Source organism: Choristoneura fumiferana, chromosome 18, assembly GCF_025370935.1.
Source record: "Choristoneura fumiferana chromosome 18, NRCan_CFum_1, whole genome shotgun sequence".
Classification (NCBI taxonomy): domain Eukaryota; kingdom Metazoa; phylum Arthropoda; class Insecta; order Lepidoptera; family Tortricidae; genus Choristoneura; species Choristoneura fumiferana.
In genome coordinates this window covers 19,489,807-19,514,877 of record NC_133489.1, presented here as the reverse complement: position 1 = coordinate 19,514,877, position 25,071 = coordinate 19,489,807, and the positions used below count along the sequence as shown (strand labels likewise).

Here is a 25,071-nt window from a genome sequence, read left to right as displayed (position 1 = left end):
CGCACGTATCACAGCGACGTGCACCTAATGTCTAATCTTATTAATCGAGGTTTGTCATTCAATGCATTAAATTATTAGTCCTGTGTGGATTTAACTAAACACCTGTCGCGTTGATAAATGTTTAACAGCGGTTGACGACGAATATTCATTTATCTTATAAACACACACACACACACACACACAAACATCACGCCTGTATTGCCAAACGGGGTAGGCAGAGCACACGAAACGTTACCGCTTCGGAGCCACTTTTAGCGATTTTAAGTTTTATCTTATAAATAACTGTTAAAAATCGGTCGTTTATCCGACTGAAAGCTAAAAATGGTGGTTATGTGTGTCTGTGTCTGAAACTAAAGTATTTTATTTTAATGATTACTGTTTTTGTTATTTTTCCTCTTTAAGCTTGTTCAGCACGATCTACGGCTAAACCACTTCATTTAAAACTCAAATTTTAATTAAAATTCTGATAATATCAGATTTTTAAAAAAAAATATATCAAAATTTTAATTCATCATCATCATCATCATCAGCCCGAAGACGTCCACTGCTGGACAAAGGCCTCCCCCTTAGAACGCCACAATGAACGACAACTCGCCACTTGCATCCAAAATTTTAATTAAAATTCGGAAAAAATACTTTTCTTCTTGTCTGTAGGGCGGCCTGCGAATAACAGAAGACGGTTGCGGGGGAGTCCGAGTGGTGGGCGCGTCAATGCGCGCCGTCCGCGGCGTCAAGGAAGCCCTAGGCGCCCTCCGCGCCGGCGCTCTCGCTCGCACCACAGCCGCCACCAACATGAACTCATCGTCGTCTCGTTCGCACGCAGTCTTCACACTACTCATGAGACAGAGACGACTGGCGCCTGATCAGGACGTAGCGGACAGGGAGGGGGACGCTGAAGCGCCTGAACAGTATGAGACGCTGACAGCAAAGTTCCACTTCGTCGATCTGGCTGGCTCGGAAAGATTGAAGAGAACAGGTAAGTTAATATTTTCTTGATGGCTCATGCTATCGATAATTTCGCCAATGACAAGATTTTTATGATGCCATGGTTCGATATCTAGCCGAACATAATTTACCCTGTTATTACCGAACTATTTGTTAATATATTACCCAGGATGCATCGGCAAAACACTACTCTTTCTCTAACTCCTCCTTAAAAGGCAAGAAGAATCATTACACGAGAAAGTTATCTGACACACACATCAAAATGTTTTATTTGCTAAGTGCGTTGCATTGTATGTGAATAGTCTCCACCAAGACTTCAACTCCTACGAGTACTTTTTTGTGTTGAGTTCTAGCAACACAGTGGTATTCTGGAAATAATGAGCAGAAGAGACAGAAAAAGATACAGTGGTCTCTGCTACTGCTACCGTTATTGAAATAGTAGGTTGATAACCAAGGGTGGAAAGTGACCCATTTCACCTGAAGTATTTCTGGCGTTCGAGCGTCAATAGTTCGAGGGGAAATGGGTAATTTCACCCGAGTTAGACATTCTGTGAGGAAAGTAAAATACACTCTGTGAGGGAAGTAAAGAAGAGAATAATAGTTAATTAAATTTACTGATATCCAACCTCCAACCTTTTCGCACTGGCCACTTGACACGACCGACTGTATAAAAAAAACAATTTGGCCACGACACGACCAAGGAGCTTATATACAAAACTGGAGGTTGAACGCCGAACGAAGAAGTTTGACCTTTGCTACTTTTTATATATTCCATCTCTTTCTTTCACATTTCAAGAATGACTTCCATCACTTTCTCTGGAATATATTCGTGACATAATAAAAGTAAAATTTCTTGTTTCAAACGAATGTTCGGCGTTCAACCTCCAGTGTTGTAGGTATATAAGCTCCTTGGTCACGACGTGTATCTAGATGGCCAGGCCGAAACGTGAAAAAAAAAAGTGTCACAGTGTCATTGACTTAACTCGACTCCGTGGCTAATCGTAAAATTAAAAAAAAATACGTTCCACCCTAGAGATGAAAACGCAATTTTCCACCCGACTATCTATCCATGAAAATTAAACTTTCCGAACAGGAGAGATGAAAAAAATATTGTTTCGGTTGTAACACCGCGATATGAATGTACCATTGGTTTCAGGGGCAACGGGCGAACGAGCAAAAGAAGGTATCTCCATAAACTGCGGTCTACTGGCGCTGGGCAACGTGATATCTGCGCTCGGGGACAGGTCGCGTCGCGTCATGCACGTGCCTTACCGGGACTCCAAGCTGACGCGGCTGCTGCAAGACTCACTCGGAGGTAAATATTGGTAACTGTATAGACTGCAGTCTACTGGCGCTGGGCAAGCGTATTTTTTTATCTTTTATTTTAACGAGGCTTTAGAACATCAAATGCGACTATGACAGCTTCATAAGTCAGCTTTTTTTATGATTTTCTCAAATAAACAGAATACATTTTTAAAGAAATTATCTGCCAAACTGCATGACAGTTTGTTGGCAGAAAAAAATTAGCTCTCTAACACTGTTCTTAACATAAATCCTTAAAATTAAATGCATGCATGTATAAAGGCATGCAAGGGGATGCCCCGAAGGCACATAATAGCTCACCATTTTTTTTTTTTAATCCACTTGTCCAATTAGAGTATATATCTCTAAGTATGTTTACCCGTTGCCTACCTACTTAGTACCCGTTTCACCATCCATTGATTAATTTTATTTGACTGATAAATGTGATGCTGTCTCCGTCTACTCGAGCAAAACAAACAGAGACGGCATCACATTTATCCGTGAAATAAATTTAAGCAATTTATGGTAAAACAGGGGAATAATCTTTGATCGCAGGCAACAGCAACACTGTTATGATAGCGTGCGTGTCCCCGAGCGACCGCGACTTCATGGAAACCCTGAACACTCTGAAGTACGCCAACCGCGCGCGGAACATCAAGAACCGCTGCGTCGTCAACCAGGACCTCACCTCCAGGACCATCAACCAGCTGCGGCACGAGGTGGCGCGCCTGCAGCTCGAGCTGGCCGAGTACAAACAGGTCACAAAACTATACGACTCGAAAGATGCTCTTTTTATTTTCAGACTTCAGTCTTCAGATATCGTATTACAGATTTGGGTATTCGCGCTAAGAGAACACGCAGGTACTTGAAGCACAGTTTATTACATATCAGAGGAGATTTTAATAAGCACACTGTAGGAAGGTAACGCTCTTAGCGAAACAGTACGTTCCCTGACGTCTTTACCAGGGGGGGGACAGTCGCCTATACCGTACTAATTCATGTCGATAGCGCCGCCATCTCCTTTATTGAACCTAAAATAAAACAGATTGTTGTCGTTTGTTTCGGATAGATGTCACTGTAAGTTTGAGATCACAAAATTTTATTTATTAAAAAATATTTTGTCGTTGATAATTACCGCAAAAATGAACTTTATTTTCGAAATTGACAATCGTATTGTAATTTCTAATATAAAAGTCACATAATTGTATCCGCTCAGTCGTTACAAATATTTTTGTGTAGCAACCCTCTATGTCAGGCCAGGCGTCTATTCGCGCTCAACAAGGAACAAGATGGCTACGTTACAATCGAAACTGAGACCACATAAAAAGTAAAGACAGTGCTGCAAACGGAAAATTGAGGCTGGTTTAAACTTAAGAAGACTGAATTCAAGCGGTCTCACTTCTCTTTTGCAGCCCTGTTTTTAGTTTTTATGTGGTTTGAGCTGGGAAGCAAATCCAGTAAAGTAAATGAATACCTGTGACTATTAATAGCTATACGTATGGATGGATATATACATCAATGGTACTAGTTACGAAATGCAGACGGCGCTTCAAAACCGTCTGCATGAATGAGACGAGAGAGGGCTCTCTTTTCCCCGTATATTATACTACTCTTTGGTCTTTACTGTTCGGCTGCTCGATTGAAAGTGAATCCAGTCGGTGTCGCCCCTGACGTTACGACTGTCGAAGCGCGTGAAACGGAAGTTGAATGGTCTACGCCGCTAGGTGGCGCGCTTACGTTTCGTTTAGTATCCGTAGTAATGACTGACTACGACATACGAATAAAAGATTAACGTGACTGATTGATAGACAACGTCATGGTTCCTCCGCCTTCCCCAAAGAACCCCCTTACCTCCATATAAATGCAATGTTCTTTTCATCTATATCTCAATATTACTACGAGTATTTCTACTCGTTACTCAGTTGTTACACTTTACAAACACTCACCAAGTTAGGGGGAACTTAACCATCTGCTTCGCACAAACCAATACATACCAAGTTAGGGGATACTTAACCATCTGCCTCGCACAAACCAACACTTGATTCTCATAATTATAAACCATTTATCCTCTCATTACAACCGTTCGTGTCTCACATTCAATCCTCACCCGTCCAATTCCTTTTTTAGACTCCCACGTCACACCTTAGTGTTACCAGTTATTAAAGTTGCGTTCAGAAATCGTTTAAGGAAATCGTTTAAGGAACTCACCAATAATTCTTAATCGCGATTATTCGCGACACATAGATCTCACTGCAAAAATCTCGCTGTTAAAAAAGCCGCTGTTTATTGGTCTTATAAATTAATCTTACCAAGCTTTCTGATTCTGACTCGCATATCATTCTGAACAGGGCAAGCGAATCATATCAGAGAACGGTGAAGAGGGCTGGAGCGACGTGGCCCAAGAGAACGCGATCCTGACGGGCGAGGTGGAGTCCCTGCGGCGCCGCGTCAAGGCCATGCAGGGCACCATCGACCAGCTGTCGGCGCGGAACAGCGAGCTGGTAGCACAGAAGGCGCTGGGGAACTTCGCGCCGAAGGACGGCAGCCCGGAGGCGGCGGACTGTTCGCTGACGGCGCTTGTGCAGGTTAGTCCAGCTCCAGATGGTTAAAGTGGCATTTTTAACTTTTCGCTGACCATAAATTATACACTTCACCTTCTGATATGTAAATAATAGTGTCAACTTTTACGGACGTATTTGAGAAAATACATAGATGTCACGGGACAAAGCATAAAATTGCCTACACAAGTAACAGGGAATTGGTCGTTGCACTACCCACAGACCCAATAGTACAAGATTTGCTAAGTTCAGTAAGTACCTAGATTTATTTAGTTGTTAATTTGTTCGTCCCAGGGTTACGTGAGCGAGATAGAGGAGCTCCGCGCGCAGCTGATGGAGGCGAATGGGCTTTACGAGGCGAGCCGGCGGCGCGAGGCGCACGCCGCGCGCACGCGCAACGATTCCCTGCACGACACCGCTTCCGTCATAGACGACGCCAAGCGGGAACTCTACAAGGTACTTACTTTTTGGCTACGGATCTCTATAAAGTGAAAGTAATCTCTACAGACTTGTGTTTTCTGTACTGCTTACTATGTGTTGGTATTTAATAATAAGTTTTTGGTAAAAATTTCATTTTTAATACAAGCTTTGTCTTGCTGTCTGTACTTTTTGTTGACTGTACTTGCTTTGTCACCCAAACTACATTTGCATACCAAATTTCAAGTCGATGCTATTAACCGTTGAAGAGTTCCGTCCTACGGAGACGATCCTGGTGGAACTAGCAGGATGTCACTACCAGATTATTGTATTGTCACGCAATTTACATAACATAAGTACGCCAAATTTCAAATCTATTTGACCACTGGAAGTTGGTCGAATCCAACTTGTAAGATTTATCCCGCATACACACACACACACACACGCACGCACGCACGCACGCACGCACGCACGCACGCACGCACGCACGCACGCACACACACACACACACACACACACACACACACACACACACACAAACATCACGCCGATTCCCAAATGGGGTAGACAGAGCACACGAAACGTTACCGCTTCGGAGCCACTTTTAGCAATTTTAGGTTTAAAGTTCGACTAAAACGGTACAATAATGACAGGTTGCTAGCCTGTCGCCTACGGTATACCTTAACCTCCGTCAGCTTACGACATCCACGGAAGAAATGGAGAGGTGTAATTCTAACCCGACACCACACGGGTGGTCTTATATACATACATGGCATGTTAAATAAAAGCTTGTAAAAAGTAATTGTATTGTATGGTATTTCTGTTGTTTGCAGGAAAAAGAACTCCTAGCCCGCAGCATGGGCGAGTTAGAATTCCAGCGCAAAGTAAACATGAGCGAGAGCATGACGAGCGGCGCGGGCGACGCAGACGCGCTCGTGATCGGCGTGAGGGAGCGGGCCGAGGGAGAGAGCGCCGACGACTCGGACCCTTCCGATCAGGACGACTCCGACTCCGACGGGGACGACGACGAGCAGGAGGAGGTTAAAGGTGGGTTCTGCCACAGCGGAATATAATCTACAAGGTTACTTTTTTTAATTAGCTTGTATTATCAGGTGGTAGGACCTTGTGCAAGGTGCGCCCGGATTGCAACCACCATCTTGCTCGCTAATCCTGCCGTGAAGCAGCAGTGCTTGCACTGTTGTGTTTTGGCGTGGAGAGTAAGACAGCCGGTGAAATTACTGGCACTTGAGGTATCCCATCTTAGGCCTCTAGGTTGGCAACGCATCTGCAATACCCCTGGTGTTGCAGATGTTTATGGGCGGTGGTGATCTCTTACCATCAGGAGACCCACTTGCTCGTTTGCCATCCAGTCGAATAAAAAAAAAATATGTCACGCTGCTGGGCAAAAGCCTCCTCTTTGTTTTCCACTTGTTTCTACCTTTGGACAGCTCACCAGTCTACAAGTATAGTCTGCCGAAGTAATTGCGCTAGGAGACAGACACTTTTTTTTCAATTTAAACCAATCGACATTCAATTTTTTTAATAAGTTATTTTTAGTTAATTTCTGGTGTCAATTTTTCAAATTTCAAATTTCAAAATTTATCAAATTCAAATTTCAAATGATTTATTCAGTAAATAGGCCGCAATGGGCACTTTTACACGTCATTTTTTTAAACTACCAGCACTTTCGGAAAGACCATCATTTCCAAGAAGAATGCGCCGCAAGAAACTTGGCAGAAAGTCATTTTTTCATAATAATATAATTACAAATAATATACTTAAAAACTATATTATACAATTAAAGAAAAAAAAATACAAAAAAAATAATAATAAAAATACATGTATGTATGGGGTCCCTTAGTTACAATACTAAACACTAACTATATCTAAACTATATCTACGTTCAGTGGAAGTGTAGAATGCTTCCACCGTCGTAAATTTTAAAATAATAATAACAATAATTTAGTTCTGAAATATACATTTCAGGTCAAGTAACCATTAAGCTTTTCTTAATAATTAATTATCTTTCTTTCAGTAGTATGTTTTTACCGCTGTAAGAAAAAAAGGTTCTGGCGAACGTAGCACCTCTCTGTTTTTAGAAGCTGATTAAAAATGCCCTTTTTACAAAAAAAAATAAATATCGAAATGCATTTTTGTAATCGAGGAATAAAGAAACATTTGTCAATTTTTTTATCATCAAACATATACACAGTACGAAGAAAACAGAAAGTTCCGACTTCTCATTTAACATTAAAAAATTCTAATCGTGCATTCATTTTATTTATTTATTCAGCCTTAATAAATCCTTACCTCTTGTATCTCACAGCCCAACACGCGCTGTCAGCGCAGCTAGCGGCTCTAAGCGACGACATCGACACGAAAGCGCGGCTCATTGAGCAGCTGGAACTGTCCCAGGCGCGGCTTCAAGCGCTGCGCCAGCACTACGAGCAACGATTGGATACGCTGCACACGCAAATTAAAGCGACACACGCTGAGAGGGATAAAGTGCTGTCAACGCTTAGTGAGTATTTCTGATGTATTTGGTGGCTTAGACCAACCGTTATCTATCAGTGACAACCGGTGACAACTAGTTGACAGACGGATTTAATAGACAATCTATTAGACAAGTGCCAATTGTATTTTTAGCACAAACAATGGTAATGGTAAATGGTAAAAAAAACTGTAATTTCCTACCGGCCCTGGCTTTATTGTGTCCGATTTTGGTGCTAGTGACTGTACCCTGTCACTCGTCCCGTCAACCCTTTAACGGCCATTGTCGGAATTATAAGTCACAAATTATCCAGCTGATTTCACCGCAGTCTTATAATTAAGACAAAATGTCATATAGTTTCGGTGTAGGTGGCGACACGGGCACGTACGAATGAAAACGTAATGGCTGTTAAAAGGTTAATGTGTTTTGAAACGTTCCCCGCAGCGTCCCAGGCGTCCCCGCCGAGCGAGAAACTGAAACGAGTGAAGGACGAGTACGAGCGTCGTCTGAGCGGGATGGCGCGCGAGCTGAAGCGGCTGCAGGGCGCCGCCCGCGAACACACGCGACTGCAGCGCTCGCAGCGGCAGACCGCGCAGCAGATACTGACGCTCAGGAATGAGCTGCAGGCTATGAAACGGGATAAGGTGACTTGTCTTCACTTAGCTTCACTCTAACCGCGCGGTTTAGCGCACCGTCCCTCTTTAACCTCTTGACCGCCATACTATGAATGAGGTGAAGCTCTGTACGCCACAGAAAAACCAACGACAGATCAACTGATTTATTTATTAGCAAATAATATGTTAATAGAATAATTTATCCGCGAATTATTTATGTTATGTGTGTAACTAAAATACTATTCATCTTGTTTATTTGTATGGAGTACATATCCAAAAAAACCTTATTTTTCGTGTATTTATCGAAATAAAATAACGAATAAACAAGCATTCGTCATTTGGCAAGTGGTCCAGTTTGGATATTACCAAATACATGCCAAAACGGTCTCGCAGTCCGGTAGGAATGACATCATAAAAATCGGACTACTCTGTAAAAAGTTATAGATAAAAAAACGCGTCGACTTGAGAACCTCCTCCGTTTTTTTATTCGTCCGTTAAAATGCATAAAATTGCAGAATCACAAAAAGATCAATCGAGTTAGCAACTAAGTTTAACCCTTTTCCAGGCATAGTGCATATAGTGACCAAAGAAATGTACACAAATATTCGACCTTGCTACATTTACAATATGGTACAAAATCAATAGAAGTCATTAAAAATTATAATTGTTTTTAAATTAATCCCTCATAGGTAAACAACATAAAATTTAGATTTATTTTATAGTATCTTACTTAAATTAGCGGGGCATGGAAAAGGGTTAATATTTCTTTCTGGTTATTGACAAACTCGCGATTATGAACTTAAGTTCGATTTTTTTTAAATTCTTTATTCCAGGTGAAATTAATACAACGAATGCGAACAGAAGCGAAACGTCACGCCCAAGCTGAAGCGATCAGAGCCAAAGAGGTAAACCGAATTTAGTTCTCCGAATACTTATCCATTTAATCGTCAGAAACCTAATTATTTGTATTTCATTTACAGGTAGCCCAACTCCGAAAAGAATCTCGTAAGAATGCCAACATAATCAGATCTCTAGAAGCAGAGACAAAGTTAAAAGAACAGGTAAGTTGTCATTATCTTTCGTTTAAGGAAAACAGCGCGTGTGATGTGTGTATTTCATCAGTTTTATTTACATTGTATTTCTTTTTTAGGTTTTAAAACGGAAACAAGAAGAGGTATCATTATTAAGGCGAGGGCATCGCGACAAGCTGAGCAGCAGAGCCGCTGGTCGATTACACGGTACAAATAACATTTCGGAATGTTTTTACTTCCGTAATTACCTCGACCTTTTTAGGGTTCCGTAGTCAACTAGGAACCTTTATAGTTTCGCCATGTCTGTCCGTCTGTCTGTCTGTCTGCCTGTCCGTCCGCGGCAAAAGCGGCTACGAGCGCAGCCAGCTGTAACGGCAATTTTTCTAAAAATATTAGTTTTTCTTTTACAAATATACAATTTTATTCGCAATTGTGATGAAAAACATTGTATGTCGCACTGGTACGTGGTACTAGAATTACGAACATCGACTCATTAAAGCCAGTCAGTCAGTCTATAGACTCTCGATCGTAATTTTTTATTTACTGCCCTTAAGACATAATGTATTATTAACAGGCAATCGTTCCCGCACGTCGTACCGCGAGACGTGGTCCCGCCTGGAGGCGTGGCTGTCCCGCGCGAGCGCCGCGCGCGCCGCGCTGGCCGAGCTGGAGGCCGCGCTGGAGCGGCAGCTCAGGCAGCGCGAGCGCGCGCACGCGGCCGGAGACGCGCCGCTGATGGACTACCTGCGGGGCGCCATCGCAGACACGCACCACCAGATCATGCAGCTGGAGGTCAGTGCCCCCTGAGGTCAGTAGGGCCGCGCTGGAGCGGCAGCTCAGGCAGCGCGAGCGCGCGCACGCGGCCGGAGACGCGCCGCTGATGGACTACCTGCGGGGCGCCATCGCAGACACGCACCACCAGATCATGCAGCTGGAGGTCAGTGCCCCCTGAGGTCAGTAGGGCCGCGCTGGAGCGGCAGCTCAGGCAGCGCGAGCGCGCGCACGCGGCCGGAGACGCGCCGCTGATGGACTACCTGCGGGGCGCCATCGCAGACACGCACCACCAGATCATGCAGCTGGAGGTCAGTGCCCCCTGAGGTCAGTAGGGCCGCGCTGGAGCGGCAGCTCAGGCAGCGCGAGCGCGCGCACGCGGCCGGAGACGCGCCGCTGATGGACTACCTGCGGGGCGCCATCGCAGACACGCACCACCAGATCATGCAGCTGGAGGTCAGTGCCCCCTGAGGTCAGTAGGGCCGCGCTGGAGCGGCAGCTCAGGCAGCGCGAGCGCGCGCACGCGGCCGGAGACGCGCCGCTGATGGACTACCTGCGGGGCGCCATCGCAGACACGCACCACCAGATCATGCAGCTGGAGGTCAGTGCCCCCTGAGGTCAGTAGGGCCGCGCTGGAGCGGCAGCTCAGGCAGCGCGAGCGCGCGCACGCGGCCGGAGACGCGCCGCTGATGGACTACCTGCGGGGCGCCATCGCAGACACGCACCACCAGATCATGCAGCTGGAGGTCAGTGCCCCCTGAGGTCAGTAGGGCCGCGCTGGAGCGGCAGCTCAGGCAGCGCGAGCGCGCGCACGCGGCCGGAGACGCGCCGCTGATGGACTACCTGCGGGGCGCCATCGCAGACACGCACCACCAGATCATGCAGCTGGAGGTCAGTGCCCCCTGAGGTCAGTAGGGCCGCGCTGGAGCGGCAGCTCAGGCAGCGCGAGCGCGCGCACGCGGCCGGAGACGCGCCGCTGATGGACTACCTGCGGGGCGCCATCGCAGACACGCACCACCAGATCATGCAGCTGGAGGTCAGTGCCCCCTGAGGTCAGTAGGGCCGCGCTGGAGCGGCAGCTCAGGCAGCGCGAGCGCGCGCACGCGGCCGGAGACGCGCCGCTGATGGACTACCTGCGGGGCGCCATCGCAGACACGCACCACCAGATCATGCAGCTGGAGGTCAGTGCCCCCTGAGGTCAGTAGGGCCGCGCTGGAGCGGCAGCTCAGGCAGCGCGAGCGCGCGCACGCGGCCGGAGACGCGCCGCTGATGGACTACCTGCGGGGCGCCATCGCAGACACGCACCACCAGATCATGCAGCTGGAGGTCAGTGCCCCCTGAGGTCAGTAGGGCCGCGCTGGAGCGGCAGCTCAGGCAGCGCGAGCGCGCGCACGCGGCCGGAGACGCGCCGCTGATGGACTACCTGCGGGGCGCCATCGCAGACACGCACCACCAGATCATGCAGCTGGAGGTCAGTGCCCCCTGAGGTCAGTAGGGCCGCGCTGGAGCGGCAGCTCAGGCAGCGCGAGCGCGCGCACGCGGCCGGAGACGCGCCGCTGATGGACTACCTGCGGGGCGCCATCGCAGACACGCACCACCAGATCATGCAGCTGGAGGTCAGTGCCCCCTGAGGTCAGTAGGGCCGCGCTGGAGCGGCAGCTCAGGCAGCGCGAGCGCGCGCACGCGGCCGGAGACGCGCCGCTGATGGACTACCTGCGGGGCGCCATCGCAGACACGCACCACCAGATCATGCAGCTGGAGGTCAGTGCCCCCTGAGGTCAGTAGGGCCGCGCTGGAGCGGCAGCTCAGGCAGCGCGAGCGCGCGCACGCGGCCGGAGACGCGCCGCTGATGGACTACCTGCGGGGCGCCATCGCAGACACGCACCACCAGATCATGCAGCTGGAGGTCAGTGCCCCCTGAGGTCAGTAGGGCCGCGCTGGAGCGGCAGCTCAGGCAGCGCGAGCGCGCGCACGCGGCCGGAGACGCGCCGCTGATGGACTACCTGCGGGGCGCCATCGCAGACACGCACCACCAGATCATGCAGCTGGAGGTCAGTGCCCCCTGAGGTCAGTAGGGCCGCGCTGGAGCGGCAGCTCAGGCAGCGCGAGCGCGCGCACGCGGCCGGAGACGCGCCGCTGATGGACTACCTGCGGGGCGCCATCGCAGACACGCACCACCAGATCATGCAGCTGGAGGTCAGTGCCCCCTGAGGTCAGTAGGGCCGCGCTGGAGCGGCAGCTCAGGCAGCGCGAGCGCGCGCACGCGGCCGGAGACGCGCCGCTGATGGACTACCTGCGGGGCGCCATCGCAGACACGCACCACCAGATCATGCAGCTGGAGGTCAGTGCCCCCTGAGGTCAGTAGGGCCGCGCTGGAGCGGCAGCTCAGGCAGCGCGAGCGCGCGCACGCGGCCGGAGACGCGCCGCTGATGGACTACCTGCGGGGCGCCATCGCAGACACGCACCACCAGATCATGCAGCTGGAGGTCAGTGCCCCCTGAGGTCAGTAGGGCCGCGCTGGAGCGGCAGCTCAGGCAGCGCGAGCGCGCGCACGCGGCCGGAGACGCGCCGCTGATGGACTACCTGCGGGGCGCCATCGCAGACACGCACCACCAGATCATGCAGCTGGAGGTCAGTGCCCCCTGAGGTCAGTAGGGCCGCGCTGGAGCGGCAGCTCAGGCAGCGCGAGCGCGCGCACGCGGCCGGAGACGCGCCGCTGATGGACTACCTGCGGGGCGCCATCGCAGACACGCACCACCAGATCATGCAGCTGGAGGTCAGTGCCCCCTGAGGTCAGTAGGGCCGCGCTGGAGCGGCAGCTCAGGCAGCGCGAGCGCGCGCACGCGGCCGGAGACGCGCCGCTGATGGACTACCTGCGGGGCGCCATCGCAGACACGCACCACCAGATCATGCAGCTGGAGGTCAGTGCCCCCTGAGGTCAGTAGGGCCGCGCTGGAGCGGCAGCTCAGGCAGCGCGAGCGCGCGCACGCGGCCGGAGACGCGCCGCTGATGGACTACCTGCGGGGCGCCATCGCAGACACGCACCACCAGATCATGCAGCTGGAGGTCAGTGCCCCCTGAGGTCAGTAGGGCCGCGCTGGAGCGGCAGCTCAGGCAGCGCGAGCGCGCGCACGCGGCCGGAGACGCGCCGCTGATGGACTACCTGCGGGGCGCCATCGCAGACACGCACCACCAGATCATGCAGCTGGAGGTCAGTGCCCCCTGAGGTCAGTAGGGCCGCGCTGGAGCGGCAGCTCAGGCAGCGCGAGCGCGCGCACGCGGCCGGAGACGCGCCGCTGATGGACTACCTGCGGGGCGCCATCGCAGACACGCACCACCAGATCATGCAGCTGGAGGTCAGTGCCCCCTGAGGTCAGTAGGGCCGCGCTGGAGCGGCAGCTCAGGCAGCGCGAGCGCGCGCACGCGGCCGGAGACGCGCCGCTGATGGACTACCTGCGGGGCGCCATCGCAGACACGCACCACCAGATCATGCAGCTGGAGGTCGGTCTAATTGTGGCCGGATATCCATCGCATCTCTAGTTTACACAAACTAACCCGGCCACTCGCTTAACCCGTCGAGCGCTAGGCTATATTTATAGTTTTTAAATACTAACATTATTTTTAAGATTGCTACTAACAAAAATGAGATCTATGTTATATTTTTAAATAAAATAAATTATTATTATTATATAAAATTATGTGGTCATAGCGCTCAAGAATTTTCTCGACAAAATTTTTTTGGAACCTACTTCAGTCGCTGTGGTCAAAACACCGTTGCACACAGGGCGCTCTATGCTATTGAAAATGCATTATTTAACTCGATTCTATTCCATCAGGAGGAGAACGACGAGAACGAGCTGCCGCGCTTGTTAGAGGCGGTGGACTGCGCGGAGGCGGGCCGCTACGCGCTGGCGCGGCTGGCGGCGCACGCGCTGCAGGCCGCGCACGAGCGCGCAAGACACGCGCAGGCGCTCGCCGACGCGCGCGCGCAAATAGCACAGGTACTGGCGTGCTCATTCAAATTGGGTAGTCAACTAGGTCATCCACCCAATGGGCACTAGTGGACAACGTTGTGTCAACGAGTGATTAATGCATAGTCAACTGGGTCATCTCGTCTTCTTCGGAGCCGAAGTATGGGCAACGCGTGGCAAACCTTTACATACATTTTGAAAATTGTACTGCAGGAAATACGCCATAAAGCTTAAATTTCAATATTTAACTTGAAATGCGCTTTGGAGCGACAGAGGGGTGATTTAGAACGTCGCGGCACCCCATTGTGCGTTCATGCATCTCCATCCATCCCAGCCTATATACGTCCCACTGCTGGGCAGAGGCCTCCTCTCAGAACAAGAGGGCTTAGGCCATAGTTCCCACGCGGGCCCAGTGCGGATTGGGAACTTCACACGCACCATTGAATTGCTTCGCAGGTTTGTGCAGGTTTCCTCACGATGTTTTCCTTCACCGCAAAGCTCGTGGTAAATTTCAAATGTAACTCCGCACATGAATTTCGAAAAACTCAGAGGTGCGAGCCGGGGTTTGAACCCACGGCCCTCTGCTTGAGAGGCGATAGGGCAAACCACTAGGCCACCACGGCTTTATTCATTCATCTAAGTTCATGCATCTAAGAGGTCATATTTCATGCGGCTGCTATCGACGATTCTAAAGTTGGTTTATCTTGGTTGGTTTACGGCATAGATGTCGCTAGCGTCGCTGCTTAAGTGACTAAGTAAGAAACACAAGCTGAGATATGAGATGCATAGGGAAATTCGTGTCGGTACCGTTGACCATCAGTGGTGTAGCGGTATAGCACGCGGTACGGAATACCGAGGACCTGGGTTCGATTCCCAGTGATGGTCTTATTTTTCTGTTTTTTCTGTGCATTTTCAATTTTGTATTTTCAATTTTGGTTTATCTGTTTAGATGGAGGAGAGTGCGGAGCGGGCGGCGGCGGCGGTGCCCGGCGACGACCACAACCTGAACCCGTGGGGCGCGGGCGCACTGTGCGCGTTGCTCGCGCGCGTCTCCAGCGGCACCAGCACGCGCTCCGTCTCGCCCGTCGACGGGTCAGTGGGGACGCACCCTTACCACAGATTACATAATAGATACTAAGTAACAGATGCGACGTGCGATGAATCATGTGAAAATTGTGGAAGAAAGGGTTTATGTATTACGTGGTGTATAAACGTGCGCAGTTGTATGGTAAAAGCTTGTAGATCATTGAAAACTCCTCTAAAAAACAAAAAAATAATCTTTGATCTACTTACTACTAGTTCCCGTTTGATCTCAACCGTTCCTAAGCCTGGTAAAGTTGTCTCAAATCGTTACTCATCATTCCAGTGCTCTGCTAGATCGGCCCGTGATAACATCCAATGGAACGCGGGAATCAGTCACGGCGCCCGCCTCGCCGCCGGACGATAACAGAAACTCGCCCTTCCAACGAAACACGTGAGTATACTAATACCACCAGTACAGTCAACAGCAACCCGGAAAACGTTCACAATGAGCGACTACTTGCCACCTGCTTCCACTTGTTGCCCTGAACTCCCGATATCATCAGTCCACTTTCGTATTTTCTCTATTAAAAAAAACACATGGAAACTGCTCTAGCGCCTTCACTTGTCTCTTACCTTGCAGCGTCCGCCGCGGCTCCGTGCGGCTCCGCGACCTCGGCGTGTACGGGAGCGAGACAAACGATGACGTGATGACGCAGTCGCTCATCGAGCCCATTTCACCCCGCCCCGTGCCCCTCAGCAGAGTGCCTAGCGCGCCCGGCAGCCTAAGGTAAACTGTACCACGAGTAAAGTCGAGTTCTTAAACTTGTGAGCAAAAATTTGATCAAAAATATCTGAACACCCTTCTACGCCGTTAAGAATAGTTTCGTGTGAGTTTATAAACTTGACTGTACAACTCATTGACAATACGGCATATAATTGGAACACCAATTTTCTTTTAAATATCTAAGGCGAGAAGAACCCAAGAAAATATCCAATGGTAGTTTCGCTCATTTAATTTGCTCAACAGAATCGTACGCGGTTTATGGCCTACTACCTACTCGTATATAATGAATCATAAAAAGTAAACTAAGGATTTATTCCAATCTGTTAGATAAATAACATTGGGTACTATCGTTCTTAGAAATTTGGTAGTACGCATTCTTATGGTTTCGGAATATTTTGTAAATAAAAGTAAAAAAAAATTGTAACATGCTTTTACTTATGCTAAAAAAAAAGAAATACATATTAGATACTCCATACCGATCAACTCATTACAATATACAATTTTAAAAAACTTCTCGCGAGGTTTTATTGTGTAGATAATATTATACTTCTGATCGGCGGGGAAGTACTCTTTCGTAAGGAGTGACAAATACTAACAAACAGTACACTAATAGGCCTAAATATCTGTTTTTTAACTTTAGTGTTGAATTTTCTATGTTACTAACAAACAATGTTACAACGCAAACAGTAATTAAGTACAAATAAAAATGATAGATATCACAGAAGTAGCATTGTATTTATTTAGTTGTAAAATTGGAGCAATTTCCAGCACGCACACCATGTGACGTCACCACATTGTCCTATGTCCACGGCACGTTTTCAGAGGCTTGCAGCCAATCGGAGCGCTCGCTTCGCCGATGACGTCACGCCGCGCCCCGCCCCCCGAAAGCCCGCGTCCACTCAGGAGGCAACACAGTCTTGCCAAACCAGCGTCATTGTACGTATTTTTTATTGGCTATTTTTTATTTTAAACGTAGCTCAATTCTGCCATGATGTTTAGATTAATTTTAAAAGTTCGCGGTATATTTCTGAAGCTGTGTGCCCGCAAATTCGTCTGCTTTCCCGGGATACAAAGTAATCTAAAAATGGAGAAACTTTGTAGTTGGTTCCAGATACACACAAACAAATAAAGTTTCCTACAGTCAGGTCACCAGGATATCTGACACAACAAAATGTGCATAACGTATCATTGTTGTCGCATTGTTGTCTCTCGTATCAAGACTGCATTGAGCTACGAAATAAAAGTTGGGTCCACATGGTTTGATTTTGTCATCCCAAATTAAAATAAGACTATAAACGTCGTGTTATATGAAAGGGTTCCAGATTTGCAGGACCCCAATAACTTACACAAGCATAAGGGCTACATAAGTTTCAATCAGCATTTAGTATGATATAGTTAGTGGGCATTATTTGGTAGTATGTATGCATGGTAGTCTGTTTCAACCTTGAAATTTAAAGCTTATCGCTTATCTAACGTCTCAGCTACTCTTAAGAATACAATATTGTTTTTGTTGACATTATTATAATTTATTATAAAAAGTAATAAATAAATAATAACTTAAAAAACCGTGGCCACTTTAATCTAAAATTAAACCGATCTATTTTTAACTACAATGTTTCATCTGTTACTGATAATTTTCTGTTTTTTTTTTATGTGACTAATATCTATGGTATCTCTTCTGTTTAATAGAAACAGACGGCATCACAATTATTTCTCACGTAAACTAACAGGAACTTAAAAGAGAGTAGTGAAACGGCGGGAAAATAAAGTTAAATAATATTTACTCGTATTAAATTAATTCTAATAGTGGTTGAGACGTTTCTTACGCAATAAACTTTTCTTTATTTGCATGTCACACTGCTTGGGATATGTGTTACCTATATTATAATTTAGTATTGATAGTATGAGTACTTATCTTTTACTTATAGATTTATAGATCTTTGGTGTTGATCATTCTTTTAGACATCGTCATGTTTACCTACATGTCATCTTCCCCTTAATTTCACTATCGATTGCTATATGTATAGTTATTGGTATTTTATAATATTTTTTGTGTGGAACATAATATACTTATAACTTGTTACCACCAAAACTTAGACAACCCTTGAATACATATGTGTTTAGGATGTCAGTTTATGTAGAACTGTCACTACGAATATCTCATTTTTTTTCGGACCAAAGACCAAATGTGTCTTATGTCTTTATGAGTAATGCAGCCTGAAATAATAATGGGTTAGCTTTAAACTTTTTGATAATTCAATATTTATTATCACCAGATCTCAGTTAAGAAGGTAATATTTTTGCTTTAATCTAAATAGCTCCCTGTTTCCCTGTAAATATGTATAGTTAGTGGGCTTTAAGCTAGGTACCTATTTGGAAAAAAAACATTTAGCTGACATAAGGATTTGTCCTTTCTTTTTTTTTCTTTTGTGGGAAGACAGATTCTCGTCTTTAGCTTTCGCTGGAGTAGCTGTTACGGACTGAGCGCGTAAATATGCGTATTTATTGTACATTTAGGGGCTGTTTCACCATCCATTGATTAGTGTTAACTGACGGTTAAATGTGATGCCGTCTATGTTTATTTGAACAAAACAAATAGAGACGGCCGGCATCACATTTAACCGTCAGTTAACACTAATCAATGGATGGTGAAACAGCCCCATAAACTTGTAACACAATTAGGGGCTGTTTCACCATCCATTGATTACTGTTGAGTGACGGTTAAGTGTGGTGCCGTCTCCGTCTATTCGAACAAAACAAATAGAGACAGCATCACATTTAACCGTCAGTTAACACTAATCAATGGATGGTGAAACAGCCCCTTAATCTCACACATTGCCGTGGTTATGTGGAACGGGGTTCATCGCAAGGTGCCGATACCGTTAATTCATCAGATAGCGGTGTCTAACTGTAATGCTGTAAATGGCCACCTGTAGAACACTATAGATTAGGTTTGTTTTATAACAATTCTGAATAATTTATTGATTCAGAGAAAAAAGTATGACAGTCAAAATATTATGACTTTCAACAATTATACGAACCAATATGGACCCTACTCTTCTCCATAGAGTCTACTGTATAGCTTTCGCCGTCATCCCTACTAATATTATAAAACCGAAAGTAACTCTGACTGTCTGTCTGTTACGCTTTCATGTCAAAACCGCTGAAACCATTTTGATGAAATTTGGTATAGAGATAGTTTAAGCCCCAAACTTTTTATTCCGGTAGAGGGAGCCACCGCGCGATAACCTAGGTCCGCGCAGACGAAGTCGCGGGCATAAGCTAGTCTTTCGTATCCTAACCTAACCTTATTTTGAACAACTCTAGCCTTACGCTCAGCAGGGCTACTACGAAACTCGCAAATCGAAGTTCGTATCGCACCGTCTCTTTCATTCGCGTATTAAATGACATAAGCGTCAGCGGAACGGCAACATACGAAGTTCGAGTTTTGCACTTCGTGGTATAGGGCCAGTTCGTACAGACGTTACTCCAGCTTAGCATAGGTGATGGTTGCGGGGCTAGTTGGTTCAAGCGTGTGCTTGCTTGCAGCCTCCTGACTGACCTGAACATAGTCGAGGACTGACGGAAGACGCCGCGCACCGCACCCTAGATAAATGTATATACTGTGGCTAACACGCTCTGCATGCTCCGTTGTCTTACCGCTTTTCTTTTCTTAAAATCTACACACGTTTTTTTTTTATTGACGCTGAGCCTTAACGGCCAAAGACACTTGGTCCTTGCTTTTGTTAAAAAAATCTACACTCGTTATAAACAGTCTATGCACACTTGAGTTGTTCTCAAGTTTGCACTTTCCGTATTTAAGAGTCTCCCAAAGTATCCTAATTGTTTTTCATAGAGAGGTTTCATTCGCCCTAGCTACCTTCAATTGTTTTTGCAAATCGAAGTCATAAATTAAATGTACCTAGCTACAAACTTCAAATGAAAACCGACTTCACTGAACTGAACTAAGTAGGCAACTAAGGTAAAAGCAACGTGGCATGCAGGTTTATTTATAGACTTACTAATCTATCCCAAGGAAAATTGTGTAGCTTGAAGCGTAAACATTGCATTTTCTTTGTTGTACTTAATGTAGTTTAGTCTTCACCGACGTTTTGTCTACGCCTTAAAAATTTAAGAGAAGTGTATTGCGGAAGGATTGACTGAATAATCGCTTAGGGTGTAGCTTCGGCTTCCTTCTCACTTCTTTAAAATATATACCTAACAACAGAGATAATAACCAGTGCTCTAGATATAGATAGAAGAACAATCGACATTAGATTATATAGAAATTTTATAGATTTCTTATTGGCTATAGAATAAATATAAAACTTAACGATGCTTTACCCTAAATTTATACCTAAAGGCGTAGACAACCCGTTGTCGATTTTCCCGTTTGGAATGAAAAATCTTTGGTAAACAAACATCCCAAAGAAGTAGCATCTTCATTTGCCTCATTAGATTAGATCTACACTGCTACGATACTGATATAATACTTTTCCTTCCAAACGGAATTTAGTTGTATATGTAACGTCACAATGTGTAACCCTAGCTTTAACGAGGACGGCAGCTATGTGTACTTAGGTATGTATATAGGCTTTAATAAATAATTTCAAGTAAGCCTGTGTTTGTTTGCATCCTTGCATGGCAACCTATATGCATGTTAAACGAATTTGTGCCCTAATATTATTGATATAAATGCTGCTTTTAGATATTTAATGATGAATAATCTTGTTCTTTACGGAATTCTCAGACATTTCTTTTAAATAGTAGTTTCCGTTGTAGCTCTAATGTACTTACGAGTACAAGAAAACTGATGTCTTTTAAGTTTACTTGATGTGGTTTCTATTCATGAACTTTTTTGTATGTAATTAGCACTTTTTACCTTTACAATAGAAATGTTAATCAAAATGTGTGTTAGTATTTTGCACGTATTTCTAGCCGTGTTCAATTTGTTTCCACTTATGGCACACAACAATAATATTACTATTATTATTGAAATTTGTAGGTACTAGATTAATTTATACATATGAAAAGTTTCAACTGCCATTGCTTAAATATCTGAATGTTAGGAACTTTCTATAAGTGGTTTATATCAAAAGGGTAAGTTGATCACATTGAGATGTGTGTGCGCTGCCTGCTGCCATACTGTAACAAAGTTCCATAATTCATGTTGTTTACCCCATGTATAAGTTTTCATCCGTTTGTGGCCCGTTATCATTCTCGCCATAGTCCATGTAACCAAGTTGTAATAACAACCCTCCTAGTCCAACATATGCCCATTTCATTTTATTTTGAAATTCGAACAAAACATTTTCTTCCTAAAACATGCGCATTCTAATTCAGATTTTAAAAGTTTCTCGAATGCCAGTTCTCTTGAGTGTAAGACAGTTACAAGTTTTTTTTTTTTTTCAACTTTAATTCAATTTTATTTGGTCGACAAGAAGTAGATATGGCTACAACTAAACGTGGATCCCAAATGACAGGTTAACTACTCAACATAGAATTAGAGACCAATAGTGCTCAAGTGTCATTCAGTTGTGGGCTGAAATTTCGGTCACAGACGTAATTTTATACCAAGTAGTATAAGTATTCATATAGGATCAACTCTAAGCCATAGGCGAATGCATTGGGTCAATTTCAGGGTAGGCCCCTGCTGCCTACTCAACGCACGTCAGAGTCAGAGTTATAATCGGTTCATAAATGCTAAATATATCGGCAGGAAGACAAAAAAAATTGAAGTTTGACAGAATTTTTTGTTCCTCATCCTTCCATCTTAACCCGCATACCCGTACGCTTGTAACGCTTCCACTAACGCAGAGAGGGCGCGCCGGCGCAGACGCCGCCCGCGTCGCCGGGCGCGGCGCGGCGCACGCGTGATGATGACGTGTTCCTGCGGCTCGCGCCCGCCGCCAACGACGCGCCGCCCGGCTGCGTCAAGGAAATCGCGCCTAAGGTACGGTTATTCTTATTCTTAAGTAGCTACTAGAAGGGGGGACAGGATAAGAGGCTGCTGCCCCTCCCTAAAGAATTGAAAAACAGTTTTCTTAAATGGCTCATAAATTAAAATGGAACTGGGTGGGACACGTCTGCCGTATGCATCTGGATCTCTAGGCCAAAGTTATCACCGATTGGATTCCCTGTGACGGGCACCGGAGCAGAGAATAGACCTAGAAGGCGATGGCGGGACGATTTGGACCGTTTCCAGCCGCACTGGCAAGATTCGGCTTTCGGAAATGAAACCTGTAGAAATTAAGACAATCAAACACGCACATTTTTGTTAGCTCTAAAAAAGGTTTGTTATCGAGTTATGAATATTATAATTTTAACTATTAGTTATTAAGTGAAATGTATTTAGCTACACCCACTGAGTAAAATTGTATTGATACTATCTGTATTGCGTAACATACGTACATACAATTTATGGCTTGAATAAATAATTAAATACTGCATTCAAGTAAGGACGAGTGGAAGCAAAAAGGGGAGGCTTTTGCCCTTTAGTGGGACACACCACAAGCTACGTAAAAAAAAAACACAAGATTGTGGGTAGATAACTCCCCATCTCCTATAAAACATCTCGTATAAAATTATCCCAAAGCGTATTTCACCTTATACACTTGTCATGTGAACCCCTAAATCAACGGTTCTTAACTATGTTGTTAGTAACCCAAAGTGTATGTATATTTGTAGCCAGCGATCCTAAAATGCCGCTAAAATTGACGTCAAAGTAAAATAATAAAAAAGGACCGGAGACAGAAAAAGGTTTAATCAGAGAATTCCCGCGACCCAGCCCAATACCGCCCACGACCTGAATTTGGGTCGCGATCCTAGGTCAACACGCGCTACCACAGAAAACCAATGTGGCAACACCATGCTGAGTGGAGGCCTTTTTGGTGTCCTGTCGTGTCACCACGTAGTGTAGTTTTTATTGTTAGTTTTAGTGTTTTAGTCTTATTACCATATGGTAGTGGTACTGATGGAACCAAATAAATCTTTCTTTCTTTCTAAAGGCTGACCAGAATTATAAAAAAACCTCGCCATCTTGCGGAAATAGAAAAAGTCTGAAGGGTTAGAAAATATTCCTTTAAATAAAATCAACGACACGACACCGTTGTCAATATGACTGGTAGGTACCGTATAGTAAGTGTAAAGAGTATTGCAATATAAAACGTAGAAGTGCTGCCCTCGCGTCAGGTTTTTTATATTCCTGGTCAGCCTTTACCCTGAATGCTTGTCAAGCGAACAGGGCCTCACAGTTGTGTTGTCGTTAGCGCGTGAGCGGCGGCACGGGCGCGTGGCTGCAGTGCACGCACGTGGCGGAGGGACACGCGGGCGCCGCGCTGTCTCTGGCCGTGGCTCCCGACATACTGTACAGCGGCGGCGTCGGTAAGTCACTTAAACTAGTTAAACAAGGTGTTCATTAAATAACTGAAAACCTGAAAAAAATTTGCTCAGAATGGTGAGTAGAATCGATAACGTACGATAAATTTAAATGCAGATTGTTTGTGTTTTTTAAATTCTATTTTTCTGTTTCTACTTAGTCTTTAAGTTACGAATGCAATGTAGGATGAATATTCGGTTGTTTTAAACCGCCGTCGTTATTTTCAACAGTTTATTTATCAGTTTTCTTAAGAAATTAATAAAATAAACATACACATCCGACTCATGTTGGAGCTATATATATACATAGCAGTGCTTGGGGGTTTACTAATGTTTCGGCGAATAACGTTTGGCAACCTGTTTCATTTCGCAACTTTTCATTTCCCAACTGTTTAATATTTCTGAAACTATAAATATTACAGGATTTTTATAAAAATAACCTAACGTAACCTAAAGGGTTCTACACATAAATCCTGAAATATTTACAGTTTTACCCCCTTATTCATAAAACTTAACAAGCCTATGTTAACTAACAAATGCTTTGTCCCTTTCTAACAAATACAAATGTCGAAGTGACAGATAAGGACAAACTAATTTTAGCGGCATTTTAACTAAAATAGGTTTGATTGTCGTTTATGAAACCCCCTTAGGGTTAGAGTTTGCGAAATGAAAAGTTGTGTAATGAAACAGGTTGCCAAACGTTACGTTGCGAAAAGGCAGCACCCGGTGCTTGGGTCAATATTAAATTGACACCATTAATTCTAAATTTCGTTAGAAAGATGTTGGGAATAATGATTGCCCGAATATTCACCCATACGCCAATTTAATGTTTTAGCGAGATTGTATAATATTTAAGACGGAAACGGCATCACATTTAACCGTCAGTTAACACTAATCAATGGATGGTGAAACAGCCCCTTAGAATGATAGTATAACACTGGCCGTTTTTATGTCTGTTTTATTTTCTTTAAAAAACAGCTAAGCGCAAAATCAGTCAGTGTAAATTATGAGTGTAGAGTTAGAAATCATACAATTTTTAGGGTTCCGTACCCGAAGGGTAAAAACGGAAACCATATTACTAAGACTTACCTGTCCGTCACCAGGCTGTATCTCATGAACCGTTAGACAGTCGAAATTTTCACAGACTATGTATAACTGTTGTGGCCGCTATAACAACAAATACTAAATACAGAATAAAATAATGTAAGGAGGCTCCGATACAACAAACGTGATTTTTTTGCCGTTTTTTGTTGAATATTAATAATGGCAACCGGTAGACGCTTGAAATATTGATAGAATATTTAGTCGTATAGTCACTTTTAAATTAATAATTGAATTAATATGATATAAATATTTAAAGGGGGCTCCCTTACAGCAAACGTGTTTTTTTTGCTAATATCTAATTGTTGATAATGGTACGGAACCCTTCGTGCGCGAGTCCGACTCGCACTTGGCCGTTTTTTTTTATGTTTAGGATCCAGAAGGCTTGTGTAGTAAAGCTCAAGTTATAAGTAGATGTGTTGTGTGCAGACCGCACGGTCCGCGGCTGGGACCTGCGCGCGGCGCGGAGTCGTGGCGCGGCTGGTGCGGCGGCGGCGTGGGCGCGCTGGCGGCCGGCGCCGACGCGGCCGGAGACGCGCGCCTCGTGCTGGCGCCGCCGGCGCCGCCGTGCGCGTCTTCGACACGCGCTGCCGGAGCCCCGTCGGCACGCTCTGGTAACAATCACACACAATCGAGGGATGCGTGGTCAAACCCGACAAGTAAAAAAAACATACAAGGTCAACTAA

General features: G+C 45.6%; 1 protein-coding gene across 1 annotated transcript in view; it reads left to right on the top strand.

Annotated features, from left to right (window-relative positions):
• LOC141437597 (kinesin-like protein KIF21B) overlaps positions 1–25,003 on the top strand; it is a 35,963-nt gene extending 10,960 nt beyond the window's left edge. Inside the window, 22 exon segments of the mRNA XM_074101034.1 lie at positions 655–976; positions 2,102–2,260; positions 2,803–3,005; positions 4,596–4,832; positions 5,100–5,261; positions 6,056–6,269; positions 7,549–7,743; positions 8,158–8,357; positions 9,161–9,232; positions 9,308–9,388; positions 9,478–9,565; positions 9,933–10,150; positions 13,966–14,130; positions 15,050–15,192; positions 15,467–15,574; positions 15,764–15,910; positions 16,730–16,843; positions 21,725–21,860; positions 23,176–23,290; positions 24,815–24,841; positions 24,844–24,933; positions 24,936–25,003. Of these exon segments, the coding sequence (XP_073957135.1) occupies positions 655–976; positions 2,102–2,260; positions 2,803–3,005; positions 4,596–4,832; positions 5,100–5,261; positions 6,056–6,269; positions 7,549–7,743; positions 8,158–8,357; positions 9,161–9,232; positions 9,308–9,388; positions 9,478–9,565; positions 9,933–10,150; positions 13,966–14,130; positions 15,050–15,192; positions 15,467–15,574; positions 15,764–15,910; positions 16,730–16,843; positions 21,725–21,860; positions 23,176–23,290; positions 24,815–24,841; positions 24,844–24,933; positions 24,936–25,003 (3,264 nt within the window).
• Positions 25,004–25,071: the final 68 nt, after the last annotated feature.